Here is a 16,728-nt window from a genome sequence, read left to right as displayed (position 1 = left end):
ACACCACGCCGTCGTGCTGTCGGATTCAAGAGGAGCTACTACTTCCGCTGCCCGCTGGAACGGGGAGGTGGACGTCGTCTTCATCAACAACCGAACGTGTGACCGAGTACGGAGGTGCTGCCCGTTCGTGGCGCCGGAAGCGATCGTGATCAAGATCTTCTACGCGCTTTTGCAAGCGGCAAGTGAACGTCTACCGCAGCAACAAGAGCCTCATCTTGTAGGCTTTGGAATCTCTTCAAGGGTGAGACTCGATACCCCCTCGTTGCTACCGTCTTCTAGATTGCATCTTGGTTTGGATTGCGTGTTCGCGGTAGGAAATTTTTTGTTTTCTATGCAACGTTATCCTACACAAAGTTCTTGGAATATAAAAGACTAGCTAGGTGGATCCAGTCGAAGGTCACGCAGCCACCCATGTTGGGAAAAAATATCCCTCGTCGCGTCCTCCAACTGTGAAGATACCTTCGTAAAGAGGTCTCGATGCTCCACCCGCTGCAAAGGCACCCAAGAGCGGAGTGTAGATGTGCACCGGTAAATGACTTGCATACAAGAGGAAGAAATATTATTGAAAATGTTGTCATTTCTACATAGCCACAACGACCAAATAATTTCAATCGCTCCCATCCTAATAAGACGCTTAAACCTTACATCCACACCACTGAGCCAGTTGCCAAATATATTAACAACACTACATGGTGGGTATAAGGTAGACCCTATTTGAACGTCTGACCATATAGACCTAGCAAACTTACATTAAAAGAATAAGTGTTTGATAGTCTCATCATGATGACAGAATACACACTTTTTACTTCCATGCCAGTTACGTTTGGAAAGATTATCTTTAGTGAGAATGAACCCCGACGAAGATACCATGCAAAGACCTTTGTTTTAAGTGGTATCCTCATCTTCCAATTTTTTGAATTATTATCGACCAGAATATCAGACTGAATAAGAGCATTGTACATGGATGCTACTGAGAATGAACCATTCCCGGTAAGATTCCAGCGAAACACATCCGCTCCCAGCGTCAATTGAACTAACTCAAGACGCTGTAACAATTCCTGCCATGAGGATTGTCTGGGACCGATGAGACTTCCTCGAAACGCCACATTTGGTGGGGAAGTTTCCATCACCTTAGCGATAGTATCACTTTTGTGGCGCACGATATTATACAATGCCAGATATTATTCTCGGAGCGTGGTATTACCTAACCATTTATCCTCCCAGAAACGAATTTCCGATCCATCCTTAATAGAGAAAGATCCATATGGAAAGAAATATTTCTTTGTGTCCATAAGACCAGCCAAAAAATGGGAATCTCCCGGTTTCCAAAGAACCTGAGATAGAGCTTTTGAGCCAATTTTTTTTTTCTTGATGAGTGTTTGCCAGATACCTTCTTCGGTAAGCAGTTTGAATAACCATTTACCGAGAAGTGCCCTATTCTTGATCTGGAGGTCATGTATACCAAGTCCTCCATGATCTTTAGGTCGACAAAGAACACTCCATTTAGCCAGTCAATATTTACGCTTCTCACTATCCCCTTGCCAGAAGAATCTTGATCGGAAATAATCCAATCTTTTTAAGACACCTCTAGGAAGTTGGAAGAAAGATATCATATATAGTACCATATTACTGAGTACTGTATTTATGAGTACTAATCTTCCTTCCAAGGACAGTAATTTACCTTTCCAACTACTTAATCTAATCTGTAGTCTTTCCTCGACCAATTTTCATTCAACATTGGTAAGTCTCCGATAATGAATCGGGATACCCAAGTACCTAAATCGTAAATTGACCTTGGCCACAGTCGAATAGCTCAGCATAATATGCAACATGGTCTTGGGCCCCACCAAAACAAAACAACTCACTTTTATGAAAATTAATTTTTAGACCCGATAGATGCTCAAATGTTGAAAGAATTAACTTTAGATTACGAGCCTTTTCGATGTCATGATCCATAAAAAGAATTGTGTCATCGGCATATTGAAGAATGGACAATCCTCCATCAACAAGATGAGGAATGACCCCTTCAATCTCACCCTCTGACTTTGCGCGTTCAATTAAAACAGCAAGCATATTAGCCACTACATTAAATAGCACTGGCGATAGTCCCTTCTTGGTTTGAAAGTATTTGCTCACACGCACACTACACATCAGAAAAACCTTTCATTCTGAGGATCTATTATATATTAAAAGTACAATAAGGGGTCACCAGAAAATAGAGAATAAACTAGAAAATCCCACAATAATCAGAAACATCCGACCATCTAATTAGATACATCAACAAACCACAACCACTGGATCTTGCTAATATAATTCCGGACATTAAAGTTCTATAAAATTACCCACCTTTGCCACACATAAAGTAAACCTTTTACTCTTCCCGTGTAAAAACGTTTCATCAAATTAAACATTAAGAAATCCTGTCAGCCAGCCTCTTTTCAACGTAGCCATGGTTCCCTAGGTCAGCCGCCGGCCAGATCGGATGGGATCGGAAGAGATGATTCAGTGCATCTTGAGCCAGCAGCTTTGACCCTTGGAAAGCTTGGTCAAGGGTTTTCAACGTAGCCATGGTTTCCTAGGTGAGCCGCCGACCAGATCGGATGGGATCGGAAGAGATGATTCAGAGTTCCATCTTCAGCCAGCAGCTTTGAGCCTTGGAAAGTTTGGTCAAGGGTCACTTCCACACAGGTACACAACCAATGTCGAGACTTCCGATCCACACGAGAGGCTGATTTGCTGACATACAGATTCTCCTTTGGTGCATGCGATGTATGTAGCATGCAAGCCATCAACATGATATATGTATGCATAAGAGCGCACATGCACTCACGCACGCATGATCTAGGTGCAGGTATGTCTCTCGATCATACGATTGTCTCTCGATTTTTTGGAAGCACAACTTCGCTGATACCAAAAGTTTTGCTTCATCTGCGTACAAATCTACATGAAAACTAATAGAAAGGCTATCCAATAGTGCTCACTGAAAGATAGCCAGTCGCGATGGACACGACAGATGGAGCAGCCGTATCTATACGGTTGCAATCTATGAAGGTTTCATCAGGTGCCCTGTTATTTTTCGCCTAAAACATATGCCCTATTTAGTCGACTTCGCTGATACCAAAAGTTTTGCTTCATCTGCGTACAAATCTACATGAAAACTAATAGAAAGGCTATCCAATAGTGCTCACTGAAAGATAGCCAGTCGTGATGGACACGACAGATGGAGAAGCTGTATCCTATACGGTAGAATATTGCAATCTATGAAGGTTTCATCAGGTGCCCTGTTATTTTTCGCCTAAAACATATCCCTATTTAGTCAGATCATGAAGGGAAGGGCTGTCACCGAGCGAAGGATCGACCTGAACTGCAGCCAGCCGGTGCCGACGCCAACGTCTCCGGCACCACGAGGAGCTCAATGACATGAAGAAGGCTGTCAAATGGTCTAACACATGCGTCTGCATCGAGGCCATGGGAAAAGACATTGCTGGTCGTTATCATGTATCCCAGCATCAGCGTCAACAGCAACTTGCAGCATCGGCGGGTGCTTGATTGATTCAATCGAATCATCCATGTCTCTGTAAGTATAGTTCTACCTTGCTTATTTCATACTTCAAACAATAAAACACGTAAAAAGCTTTATATGCAGTACAATAGTACTCAATTGGTGGTAAAGTATGAAGCAGATTGGATAACAGACACATTGTTCCATACAATGAAAATCCACTGAAGTTATGAATCACACATAAATGTGGAGGTGTGCAATAGATCACTATCGATAAAATAACTTTTTAAATATATAAATAAAGGTGATGAGCAGGCGACAACACTAATATAAAATGATGAGATCAAGAACTACCTCGAATGCATGTATACATCAGGAAACGACACATGGTGGAGAATATTCCAGTTTGAGATACACTTCTGAGATCCCTGCATTAAAAGGTTGCCTTTCCACAATGAGCAATAAGTCAATTTCTAGGATTCTACAGATTTAAAAAAATATCATATGGAAAGAAAGAGTAGGAATCACTAAATTTACACAGCAGATGGAGACAAAAAAAGGATGTGTGAAGAAGCCATGCAACTAACATATGCATATATTCTGTCAAATAGGTATGGAATAAGTATCATACAAAGTGGGCCAAAAGGAAGAAAGGAAGATCCGTTTGAAGGATGCACATCTTTTGAAGACATAAGAACTCTAAATGGAATAGTCTATACCTCATACAAAGCAGCTTGTGAAGCACTAGGGTTTCTTGATGACGAAAAAGCGTGTCTTGAGTGTATCAATGAGACATGAAATTGGGCAACTGTAAACAATCTAAGACATCTTTGCAAAACCATCATATGCCAACTATTGTGGGGATGCTGGGAAGTAACATGGAGTACAAACAGAGAAAACTCATGAACAATCCTGACTTTGCCTCATAGCTTCACAGAAGAAATAGAGAAGATCATGGGACAAGTCGGAAATACACTTAATGAATACCTATGAATAGAACTTCCAAATTCTTCAGAGATACAGGAACCTGGAAACATGCTCCCTAATGAAGAGATGAGCTACAACAAAGAGGAATAAAAGGAAGAGCCCTTGAGGATCTTTTGTAATCTTAACTCTGAAGATCTAAATGCATTTGATTCAACAATGGAATCAATCGACAATGATTTGGGAAAGCAAGTATTTATCGATGGATATGTTGGAATAGGTAAGACGTATCTACGGAAGGCAATCGCAACAAAACAATAACTCACAAGAGAGAAAATGACTATATTCCAAGAAAAATTATCTCACCAGCAGAATCAGCGTGGCCATTCAATCTCAAACAGGACAACATCCTATTTGGTGTGTGCTTTGTTATGAAAATCAACAAAAGCCAGGCACAATCTCTAAACATGGTAGGACTATATCTACCAAAAGGTACAAAACAAGTTTTCACACACGGACAACTCTATGCAGCATTCTCAAGAGTGACACGAAGGGATGGGCTGCGGGTAATGGTCAATGATGAAGATAGCGAAGAGGATGATGTTGTCAACAACATAGTCTATGAAGAAATTTTCTAAAGGTATGGAAAAATGACATCTTTTTTCTATACTGCTACTTTAACTAGATGATGGTAGAACCTTTCAAAAAATATAGTTACAAGAAAAGTTATCATTACGTTTCCTCACCATAACTTTCAATTAACATAAATTCCTTATATACGTAAAGGTTGTTATGCACTATATGGGGGAACGTATCTGCTGAAAACACACTACTTCCTGAAAATCTGAAAATTTTGGACATGGACCACTAGATCTTGTACCAACGGTGAGATGTTAACCTTCCTCCCACCACGACATATTTATGCAGAAAGCCCCTGAAGTTAACATAAATTTCATAGATTTCACCACTGACTCTGTTCCGATTCCCTGTATCGCTGTAGTTTGACAATGGAACTAAGCAGGCCATGAAACTCGAGGTTAAAATGACGATTATTCAGTCTTGTGAATCTCAAGAACCAGCTCCGTGTCTACAATCGTGAAGAAAAAAAATCCGAATCAAAAAACCCATGACCAAAAGAACCTAACAATTTGGATCCTGGATCTAAGTGAATCTGCGATCTAATCAGGCCGTTCCAATCATTGAGAAACTAACCGTGATTGTTCTTGTATCAGCCAGATCGAACTCAAATCTGAGCAAAATGCAAAAAAGAGAGGAAAGGAAACAAGAGAAGATGCACGTCTGTGCAGCTTGGTCTGAAACGGACGGATCCGGCGGTGGTGAGCGCGGGCGGCGCCACGTTCAGCACCGGTGGCGACAGGGTCAGCTGGACCGCAAAAACATAGTTCTCACGATCTGATTCGTGGCATCGCACAGCCGCATACGGGCGAGAGGTAGGAGACAACAGGACTGTGAATCTGAGATAGAGTAATATCTAGGTACCTGTTTGCAAAATGGATGGATGCGGGATGGTTGGTCATGATCTAGTCGTTGGTGCACGATCGGGCGGCCCATATCCAAAATTTTCAGGTTTTCAGAAACTGTCCATTTGCACCAGATACGTCCCCCACTATATGGTGGGATGGATATGGCCTACTACTCTCAAACCATAAGAAATGTTCTTCGGGGTTCTATTATATTGTATAGTACAACTGCGTGGGTCAATTGGAACATTTTCCATATTCATTTATTTGATTAGTCTGCCTTTTAAAAGAATTATAAAACTATACATGTCGGTGATGTCTGCAACTGAAGAAAGGGACAACTATAAAAAAAATGGATGTACGCAGGTGAATTACGTTCATGCACTTTTTCTGCTACATAGATAAATATTAATGTACACACATCTAAATTGTAAAAAACTAAAACTAATAAAAACACTCATTTCTTTTGTTAGATATGCATGGGGGTAGGGGACTAACACTTCCGATGCCAGTCACAAGCCCGGAAAAAGTGGGGTGAGCATAAAAAATCAGCTTCTTGACTAACAAGCACAACCTGACAATATATGTTTCATCAGTACTTTAGATAGGAGATAGATTGAAATAGACAATTGCTGAAATTGTAAATGTACCATGGTTTAAAGTACAAAAGTGCATAACAACACCAACTGCAGTACTGAAGTTTTCAAAACCAGACCATTGGGTAACATCCTATGGATCCATAAATATATATGACCAGTGCAAAATCTATCTCATCAGACAACCATCAGGTCGCTAATTATACAAACAAAACACAACTGCTATGAGCCTCAGTATGAGATCCTTGGTGTTACCTCTTCAAACAATAGCACTCAGAAAATCTCTATAAACAAACAGGAAACGATGAGAAATTATAACCCTCGAATCTAAATAATACTGCAATTTTCTGCAGGTAAGCACTCAAATCTATGCCAGGGAATGACTAATACTAAAAATATGTTTATATATGATATGAGCAAAACCAAAAATAGGCCTGTTAATGCTATGGTTGTACAAATAATTTATTTTTCAAAACTAATGCTATGGAATGGAGAAAAAATTATGAGCAAGGCATGCAAAAGACCTGATCATGAAAGCTCCCTCAACCTGGGAGCACCATATGAAGCTGACACTAAGATTGAATGAAAAAAGAATATAAGCGGAAGAAGAGAAAAGAGTATCTTTGATAACACAACATAAAACTTTGGTACTTTCGTTGCAGAATGGAAATTAAAAAATTAAAAAGCAGGCTGGTACCAATTCATGGCCGCGTCGTCGCCGATTCACAGCAACGCCAGGCACCAGACCCTCTATCTTCTACAGGTAACGACTGACAGACCGCCGGCCCCAATAGCCGCAAGCCCCGAGCTACTGGTCGGATAGAAGATTAGAAGGTGCGTCCCCCTCTTCCCCCCGGCCGTCCGCCATGTTCCTCAAGTCCAACAGCAGTACCTAACTCTCCAGTTGAAGATCCATTCATACGTGAGGGATGTAGTCAGCGATTTGATTTTGGTGGATTCCTGCGAGCGGACACTAACTTTTTCTTTCTTTTTGACATGGGAGCGGAGACTACCTGAATTGGGGATCAGTGGTGGGCAACAAAAAAAAGATCTTGAACGGTGAGTTCTGGGGAAGATGGGGCCGTTTCATGGAAGAGATCAAGAGACAAAGAAAGCTGTACTATTACTACTGTCTATTATTTTCCCGACAAGCCACTTAATCACAAGAAGAGGATGCACTAGATCCACAAACGTACTTCCTTCTGCCCAAAATATCTTGCATATAAGATTTGGTCAAAGTCAAATTTTATAAATTTTAATTATGTATACTGATAAAAATATGAATATATACAATGTCAAATTAATATTATTAGAATTGTCATGAAATATATTTATATACATGCATTTGGTATTGTAGATGTTTGTATTATTTTCTATATTTTTAGTTAAACTTTGCAAAGTTTGATTTGCACGAAAAATTATGTGCATCATATTATAAGCAGGAGCGAGTATAAACTTAGGGCAACAATGCAAGTTAAATAATTCAATACATCCAAAAACTATTTATAAGAATATTCATTATTTGTTAAATTTATAACTATATATATAACACATTTAGAAATAGATCAACAATACAAGATTAATTGAGTAGTAATTTTAGCCTATGTATTGGGTTAGAGAAACTAAAAAAAGGAATCATCAAAAAAATTATATTAAAAACTAAGTGAATTAAAAATACTAAAATGTTAGAATGCCCTCATACGGTTTACTTATGAGTCAAATTTTTATTGGTATATTGGGAATGATTTCTCTTCAATGGATAAACGACCATGAAGATGCTGCCCGCGCATGTGCGCGGGCCAATCTGCTAGTTTGTTGCAAAAAAGAACACTTAACTTTATCATAAGCTTTTTTAAAATCAATCTTTAAAATCACTCCATTTAACTTCTTTCTATGCAACTCATGAACAGTTTCATGAAGGACTACAATCCCATCCAGAATATTTCGTCCTTGCATAAAAGCAGTTTGTGAAGGTCCTTGCATAAAAGTTCACATCATGAAGGACCTGATGCGTGATCTCTCGATGCAAAGTCCACCGTGGCAAGACAAACCCCCACATGCACTATACAACGTTCGTGCATGCATTTTTATTAGTCTGAACTTCAGTCCCTGTCCTGACAGGTTGTTCTCTCATAGTATCTGGGTTGGCTCTACCCTTCATGCTAACGTTGGGATGAATTAATTGGCATCCATTGGGTGGAGCCGTCAGCCGTGGAGCCGCATTTGAGTGCTCAACGGAGATTGATTAGGAAACGCCAGCTATCTGGTAACAAAGATGGATCCAACGTCAGTCAAATCGCGATTAGAAAAAGGCCCGCACGGCTGCACGAGCTGCAGCTAGTGTAGTTTACGATGCGCCTAACCGCTGGCAAGCAGAGAGCGAGCAGCAATCTGCTGGATTTCAGATTGGCTCCAGACGGCCCCATCATGCCGATCAGATGGTATATACAGCGCGAGTTGACGCAGGCCCCTCACGCTTCCAGCTCCCCAAGTCGAGCTGTTAATCACCCGTCCAGTTCAGAGCTAGCAACAAGCTCGTCGTCGTCCACGAGGCTGCCGCCACCGCCATGGATCGCGGCTGTGCGTTCGCCTGGTTGCTCGTCGCCGGGCTCCTCCTCGGTTCTTGCACGAACCAAGCAGCATGCTCCTCGCGCCTCCTTCTAGGTACGATACCCTGCTTCTGTTCTGCCTCCGCCGTTCACTACGGAGCAGTATGATTTGCAAGTAGCTGATAATGCTCGACGTGCAGCTCCTGATGGTGATGCCAAGGCACGGGTCGCCGGCGAGAGAGCGATGGTGGTGCGGCGGGTATTAGGGACGAGGCCGCTAACGTGGCCGCCGCCGCCGGTGCCCAACACTCCGAAGGCCAATGCGGCGCCGGCATCCCCTCAAGGGCAGTACTAATATTTGTATTTGAAACCAAGCCTTGTAACACTGTTCGTGTATATACTCACTCCGTCCGAAAATGTAGGAGGTGTTTCTTTTTTCAAGTTCTTCAATACATATTTTTTATTATGATTTTAGCATGTAAATAAGAGATTGCACAGATTGCAAGACAGTTATAATAATGTTTTTTTGTTCTGTACTCCATATATGTACTTATGAGAAATCTATGGCAATGCCATTAATTTACCATAGAATTAGAATTATGAGTGTGCCCCCACTTTTGTGCTATTTATGCAAATGCCACTAGTTCATCGGTTCAATTATATATTTATCCGCCTTGCACGGTTAACTCTACCATCTCTTCATTCGACACCCCCCCCCCCTTTCTCTCACAGAGGAGCGTGAAGATCACCATCACGGCTTGGCTAGTTGGATGTACAGGCTTGTCCGCTGGCCTCCTCTAACAGCGGAGGTGGGGCGGTTGGCTAGAGCTTTGTCGCCGCCCGAATCACCTGGATGCATGCAAAGCGATGTGGGTCACACAAAATGTTTTGATGTTACATTGAGTTTTTATAAGTGGATTTTTGTAAACTTGTAGTGGCATTTTTCAAACACTTCTGCTCTGGTGCTCTACCCTTGGTAAAACTCTGGCTGCGACAGAAACAAGGACGGTGAAGATTTTTCATACCCCTTCGTAAACGCGGATATGATCGTAAAATTTAAAAATCTAGCATCTACGTACAACCCCGTAATGGCATGTATGGCCCATGTTGTCTTGTATGAGTAATTTCTATACGTATGACATACTAATACGGTCACGTGCATGTGACATGTGGTGGTACTTAGGCAGCTGGCGTGGTTACCTAGTCACATGATATCTTTTTTTCTTCTGTGTATATATACTACATGTATACACACATGTATATATGGGCTGGATATGGGTTTCGGCGGGCCTAATGTAGGAAAAGAAAACCGAATATGACCCTTCAACTTCGGTTAGGGGGGAGAACTGAAGCAGGGCTCTTTTCCAAATACGTAGAGTTAGGAGTGCCATTTATATAATATATCCAAAATAAATGTAAGTCATCACCATCTAAGTAAACTAGATGATACCCCGCGCGATTGCATCGGGAAATCATGTTAATAATGGTTATCTGTCAAAAAATACCACACTCTTGAGAGGATTTAAAGATAAATAGGTGTGATTGCTGTGAGAAGTAACATAGAACTGTATATGCATATTACTTCGAAAAATAAAAGGAGACACCATGTTAGTTATTTTTATCATAGGGAGAAAGCGAGTATTACAATATATGTCAACAGCTGGCCCTATTGCAAACCAAAGAACGAATTTGATAAAAATGGTCCACCAACTGATTGATTAATTTTTTCTGTTCCCCATTTCGGTGTTGCTCTTGGTGTAGATATTGTGTGGTCTCTGAGGCATGGTTGGAAAATAATAACAATCTCTAGAAAAAAAAGAAGAGTTAATTCATTGTCCAACTAAACTGTTTGTACTGATGGACTATGACCTAGTATCAAATACAATTAATATTATTGATCATCTTCATGTTCCATGAGACATTTTGTTTTTCGATAAAGATGTTCCATGAGACAACGGAATAACAAATTAAAAAAGGAAATAACTTGTAAATTGTCAAAAAACTGCTGACGCTGAAGCACAAAAGGTGTGTCGCTAGCTAATTATGCAGTCCATTCAACTACAACAAATGGTCATATGTAATAACCATGAGACTACATATATACGAACATCCTGGGATATTTAGCTATGCTTGATATAACAAAACATGCAGATATATTTATCAATTGAAGCTTCAAAGCTGTAACCTCCACATCCAGAATTGTTCTGTATTTATCTTTTCTTCACTAATAACCTGCATGGTTAAAAAATAAAGTTGTTATATCTAAATGACATACAGTTCTTAGTTCTAAATCACGTGTAAAACAACTAAATGGGCGATACCCTTTGATCATATACGGAAGATACTCTCAAGTGACGCACGCGCCAGCAAGAAGTATGCATTGAGTCATTATCGTAGTTTTTCAGCCTGTTTCCCTACATAATCAGGTAGAGATAATGAACAAATAGAATAATAGATTGAGAAATACATATATTCCTTAACATCAAGAATTAGTTTCCCAAAGCAGTTAGTTTCCTAAAAATCTGGAATCAGAACTGGTTTGCGGAAGAAGTCAAAAACACATAGGTTAACTGATTTTTTACTTGGAAACTCCCGGTGGGTGGGCAGCTTGTATCAAGACAAACGGAAACAATTTTAGATTTCTAGGCTTCACGTCTGCAATGAATCCCGGTCTATAATAAAAACAAAGATTAGCAAACATTAGAAGATGAGAAAAGATATGGAATGTAGAATCGTAGCATCAACATCATCGACAACCACATGCATTATGAAGAAATCGAGGTGGCAGGATCTGACGATTGAAGAGATGTATAGAGAGAAATGATGGTGTACCTTCGCGAGTGTGAAGCTTCGAGTTGATCGTGGTTCTTACCTGACGAAATAGAAATCAGTGAGTATGAAACATGGATCATAGAGAGAACGGCAGTGGGTTTCTCACCAGCGGAAGCGACGTTCAAGTGGTGTGGAAGAAGCCCACATGTGCTGGAGGTGGATGGCGATGACAAAATAAGTCAGGGAAGGGACGGAAGGTGGAGGTCAGAGTTTAAAGGGGTCAATTTGATGCCTCCACCAATTTCCGTTCTGAGAGAGGAAGCGAGTGCGCTGTCACCAGATTAATTGGGAAGAGCAAAACGGAAATCATCAATAGGTGCACTCAATGGGAGAAGACAACGCTAGATTTTGGTGGACTTGCAGACCACAGAGAAGAGGAATCGTCATGTTGTCGAGAAGAACAGTAGTACTGGGCCAGCTCGTGTAAGTTCGTAAGGCTTCATTGTATGCGGGCTAAAGTGGGCCGCATGTGCTTGGCAACATTCTAGTGTTTCTTTTACCATCGACTCGGAAACGTAACAGGGGATATGAAGGGGCAGCGCCAAAAAAAGTTACATCACCACTGGATCAAAACGCGCAGGAGGAGCAGAGCCGTCGGGAGGAAACTGGAGGGGATCGCTAATTGGGTTGACGTGGCTTCACAGGAGGACAGAAAAATGGGGTCAGCTATTTAGAAAGAGAAGATAAAAACCAGATCATATCGCCCCACCAAGAATATCAAGCCTCAGCAAGTCAAGAGCCATAATAATAATAAAAAAATGACTGGACACCGACTCGGGGCAGCAATGCCTTGTTGGAATTATTGTATTTTATTGTGCATGCCAAGAGGTGGTACTAAAGTTAGTCTCATATTGCTACTCACTCCTTTATAAGGCGAACTTTGACGAGCAATTTGAGCAATGTTATATTATGTACTTTGTACAAAACTGATATTGTTGGATTGTATCCAAAAAGACCTTCTATCTATATTTATCAAAGACACATCTACTTGTCTACTTGTGCTAATTCTTGGTCAATGAATTTTTTTGGGAAGTCGTGTGCGCCTTATAAGTGAAAATGGAGGTAGTAATTAATCTTGTAAGAGTGATTTCTCCGCTCGTTGTATGAGAATGAGAAGAAAATACCTATAGGCATGTGCCTCCTCCTCCCCCGTCTCGCCACACCGCACGCGCAAGCCGGGTTTCGGGAATAGGCTGAGCCAAGGAAGTGTCTATGCAAACATGAAACATTTTGTGTCCAACACGAGTGGAACAATGTGATTCTGAGATCGCTCATCTCTCTAGACGCAAACACAACACATGAGGCTGCCTCGTTACACGACCTTGCGTCGCCACCTACGCCTTCCCATACCATTTTCCGGCCTATACTGAAGGACAGGGCATTAGGCCTTCAAAATTCCTCCTCTCATATATATGTACGCGTTAGGGGTGTTATACTTTTTGGGGAGCTCACTCGTGCGACTACTGGAAACATCGCTTTAGAGGATTCCTTCGCCAACAACAACTTCTTTCGATCTAGATGTCAACAGAATCTTCAGTGACACGGCTGACGAAGCGGTCGCTAACGGTTCCGCTCTTGCTACACCATATGTGTTTCTGCCTGAGATCCTGCTAGAGAGTCCACGTTTCTAATTTTTTGGTTTAGAGCCTTTGTTTTCACCACGTGTGCTACTCCCTCTGTTTCATAATTTTTGCCATAGTTTTCGTTTAAATTTAAACTACAATCACGATAAGAATTATGAAAGGGAGAAACTAGTTTAGTTACTCTTTATGTGGCATCATAAAGTTCGTCAGGACCAGTTAGCATGTCATGGTCAGACCAGCGCTAGATTATACACAGCTGGTTTGCACCCGACATAACATACGTATACATAGCCACACAACACAAATATACTACATTACCCGCGTGGTGTGGGTTATGTACGTGCGTGTGCAGATCCCCTGCCCGCAGGCTGCGGTTGCACGGTGGCGGGTGCTACCGTTCGAGCAGACATCACAGCTCGTGATCCTCCAAACTGGCAGCACGCAACTCCAGAGTCCCTTTCGGCTTTCCCTAATCCAAGCGTGTATTTAAGTTAGATCATGATCGGCCTTACTACAATATAAATTTGCGATTGCTTGTCCTGGAGCTAACTGCAAAGTCCAGCACAACGAGAGAACTCTAATGCGCATTCGAACTTCAAAAGCCATGCGTGTAATGCGTTTTATCATCAACGCGATGGACGTGATTCCCCAACGAATCTGCATACGCATAACGACAGCGCTGCTTGAACTGTCGGCGCCGTTTATATGCTGGTATGTAATGGTTCGAGGTGGAGTAGCTTGTTTAAGAAACGCCGAGGTCAACCGATGGATCTAGCTTCTCAACCCAGCCTTTTTCTGAAACTGTGCACGAGCTGCGATTAATAAGTGCAAAAACAGCAGACACAATGAACTTATCAATTACTAGACCGCAACCGCTAGCAAGTAGCCAGTGCCAATCTGCTGGATATATCATCATTAGCTTCCAGATTGGCTCCGGCGGTTCGACCGGCCTCAATCATGCCGACGATATATACAGCGCGACCTGACAGGGATTTGGCACATTCGCGACGGTTCCAGCCACCGAAATCTAAGCTGCCATACCTGTCAAGTTCAGACTTCAGAGCAAGTCGTCGCCGACGACGACATGGGTCGCGGCGGTGTCTTCTCCTGGCTGCTCCTAGCCGGGATAATCCTCCTGGGTTCTTGCACGAGCCCGGCAGCTTGCTCCTCGCGTCTCATCGGTATGTACATCGTGATTCTGTCTGCGTCGTCTGTATACGTTGGCTCCTGCTTGGCAATGGCGCGGCTACAATGGTTCTCCTGCAGGGTGCTAACTCGAGGCATGCAGCATCTGCAGACGATGACGTGAAGGTATGGGCCGCTGGCGTTGCGGCGGCGGCGGTGGCCGGCGGAGAGCACATCGGAGGAGAGAGGGTTGCAATGGGGCACAGATCTTTGCTGCAGAGGCTGTCGAGGCCGCCGTCGCCGGTGCCGAACACGCCGAGGTCCTCTGCGGTGCCAGGTCCACCGCCAAGCTAGCTTGGCGTAAGAGTGTCGGCACTATCGAATCTTCCTCGGCTCCTCCAGTCGTTCCTCGTACTCGTCGGAGTCTGAGTCTCGTGTACATACTCTGCATGCAGGGTCTCACTCAGTGCCTGGCCTCACTGTAACATTGCTGCATCTACAGGATATACGACCAGGCGCATCACATTGTTTTTCATCGCTGCAATCTATGAGTTTGTACGTGTGTTGTTGTTATGTACTCTACTCCGTTCCATATTTCTTATTACATGGTCATAATTCAATGTTGAACTAAAACTACGACAGAAAATTAACATGGAATCGAGGGAGTATACGTCTCTGAGCAAAAGATATGAGACACGTTGGCCATCCTATCTCCATGGTGCAGCCCTGTAGCAATCTTAGGGCTCCTTTGATTCATATGATTTGCATAGAAATTATATAGGATTTGGATTCTGTGGAAAACTTTTTCTACATAAACTGTTTGAATCATAGAAAATATCCTATAGGTAAAATTCTATAGGAAAATCTTGTAGTGTAATTACGGAAAAATCATTAGCTCATACCTCATGTAAAATTCTTTTGCTCCAATCAAACACACTTTATACTACCTATAGGATTGAAGCAGATGACATCTCAATCCTATGTATTTTCTATTCCTAGGTTCAAAGGAATTTGAGAGAAATTTTAGAACATTTTTTTTTTTGAACGTGAACAGCAGGCGCTCTGCTTTTGCATTATAGTAGGGGGAAAAGCTTTACAAAATGTGGCACAAAGGTGCCAGGATGAAAGGAAAAGAAAGACACTCTAACTGAGCCACCTAGCTACACAGCCAGGCTCAACAACATCAAGTCAGCCCGGATCAAAGACGCCACTCCAGGAGCTGTTGCCACTTTATTCTGGAAGATCCTCCTTCCTCTCTCCTTCCAGATGTGCCAAATAACATAAATTGCAATCGGTAGCTCATGCAATCTCTGATCCTTGGTGCCACTGTGTCGTGAAGAATCCCACCAAGAGCAAACCTCAGTGGCATCAGCAGCACGTTGCACCATGGCCGGCGAGTCGCCATGGAAAAGGAGCCATACCTCTCTTGCAAAAGGACATTGGAAGGCCAGGTGGTATGCCGACTCCATCTCCTGATCGCATAGGCTGCACTTGTCATCATGGGGCCAGCCTCTGGCGCACAGACGGTCAGCCGTCCACAATCTATTTTGCAAAAAGAGCCAGAAGAAGAACTTCACTTTTCCCTGGACTTTGATTGACCAAACACTGTTGAGTTCCGGCATCGGTAATCTGGAGCAGAATTGGATGGAATAAGCCGAGCTGGCCGAGTAGGAACCATCGGTTGTTAACTTCCACGAGATCATGTCTCTGTCAGCAGAAAGAGAGATGGACTGGATAAGAGACCAAAGCTGCACAAACTGATCCATTTGCTCTTCAGAATTGATCCTTTGCAAACCCCTCATCCATCGATCATTTGCCATAGCTCCCTTCACAGTCAGGTTTTTCCTAGACGCCAACTTGAAGAGCAAAGGTGCCAAGACAGCCGGCGCCTGCCCAAATAGCCAACTGTCCGCCCAGAACTTTGCCGTTTCCCCATTCTCAATGGAGATAGTGGTGCAGGCAGCGAACAGAGCCTTGTCGGTTCGGTCACAGGGCGTTGGCGTACCCTTCCAAGGACGATCTTGTGCGTCCCAACTATACCACTCCCATCTTAACCTGAGGGCTCTACTGTAAGCTTCCAGATCTTTTATGCCCAGCCCACCATTCATCGTTGGAGCACAAATGCGTTTCCAATTG

The 16,728-nt window shown here is 42.5% G+C and overlaps 1 protein-coding gene across 10 annotated transcripts; it reads right to left on the bottom strand.

Annotated features, from left to right (window-relative positions):
* Positions 1-3,112: 3,112 nt before the first annotated feature.
* Positions 3,113-7,648, bottom strand: LOC127317965 (uncharacterized). Of its 10 annotated transcripts, none has more exons than XR_011748192.1 (5): positions 7,517-7,648; positions 7,201-7,395; positions 4,222-7,075; positions 3,857-3,930; positions 3,113-3,575 (listed from the first exon to the last, which is right to left on the bottom strand). XR_011748192.1 is itself a non-coding variant. In XM_051348569.2 (5 exons), exons 1-5 carry the CDS (start codon positions 7,206-7,208, stop codon positions 3,443-3,445), a joined length of 339 nt encoding a protein of 112 aa, XP_051204529.1. In that variant the 5' UTR covers positions 7,209-7,602; the 3' UTR covers positions 3,113-3,442. The 10 variants fall into 10 exon arrangements, 1 of the variants encoding a protein (XP_051204529.1); XR_011748191.1 differs by having other exon boundaries at positions 4,222-4,368; positions 4,490-7,075; positions 7,201-7,610; XR_011748189.1 differs by having other exon boundaries at positions 4,222-6,481; positions 7,028-7,075; positions 7,201-7,609.
* Positions 7,649-16,728: the final 9,080 nt, after the last annotated feature.

This window comes from Lolium perenne, chromosome 7, assembly GCF_019359855.2.
Source record: "Lolium perenne isolate Kyuss_39 chromosome 7, Kyuss_2.0, whole genome shotgun sequence".
NCBI classification, from domain to species: domain Eukaryota; kingdom Viridiplantae; phylum Streptophyta; class Magnoliopsida; order Poales; family Poaceae; genus Lolium; species Lolium perenne.
Note: the sequence above shows the minus strand (reverse complement) of the source record. Positions and strands in the feature narration are given on the sequence as shown.

Bases quoted from the DNA above. Each gene is read 5' to 3' on its own strand.
- LOC127317965 (XM_051348569.2), bottom strand. The intron at 3,931-6,405 runs GTTAGTCCCCTA...CTTTTAATGCAG, and splicing joins TTGTGACTGGCATCGGAAGT to GGATCTCAGAAGTGTATCTC. The intron at 3,576-3,856 runs GTAGTTCTTGAT...CTATACTTACAG, and splicing joins GATGTATACATGCATTCGAG to AGACATGGATGATTCGATTG.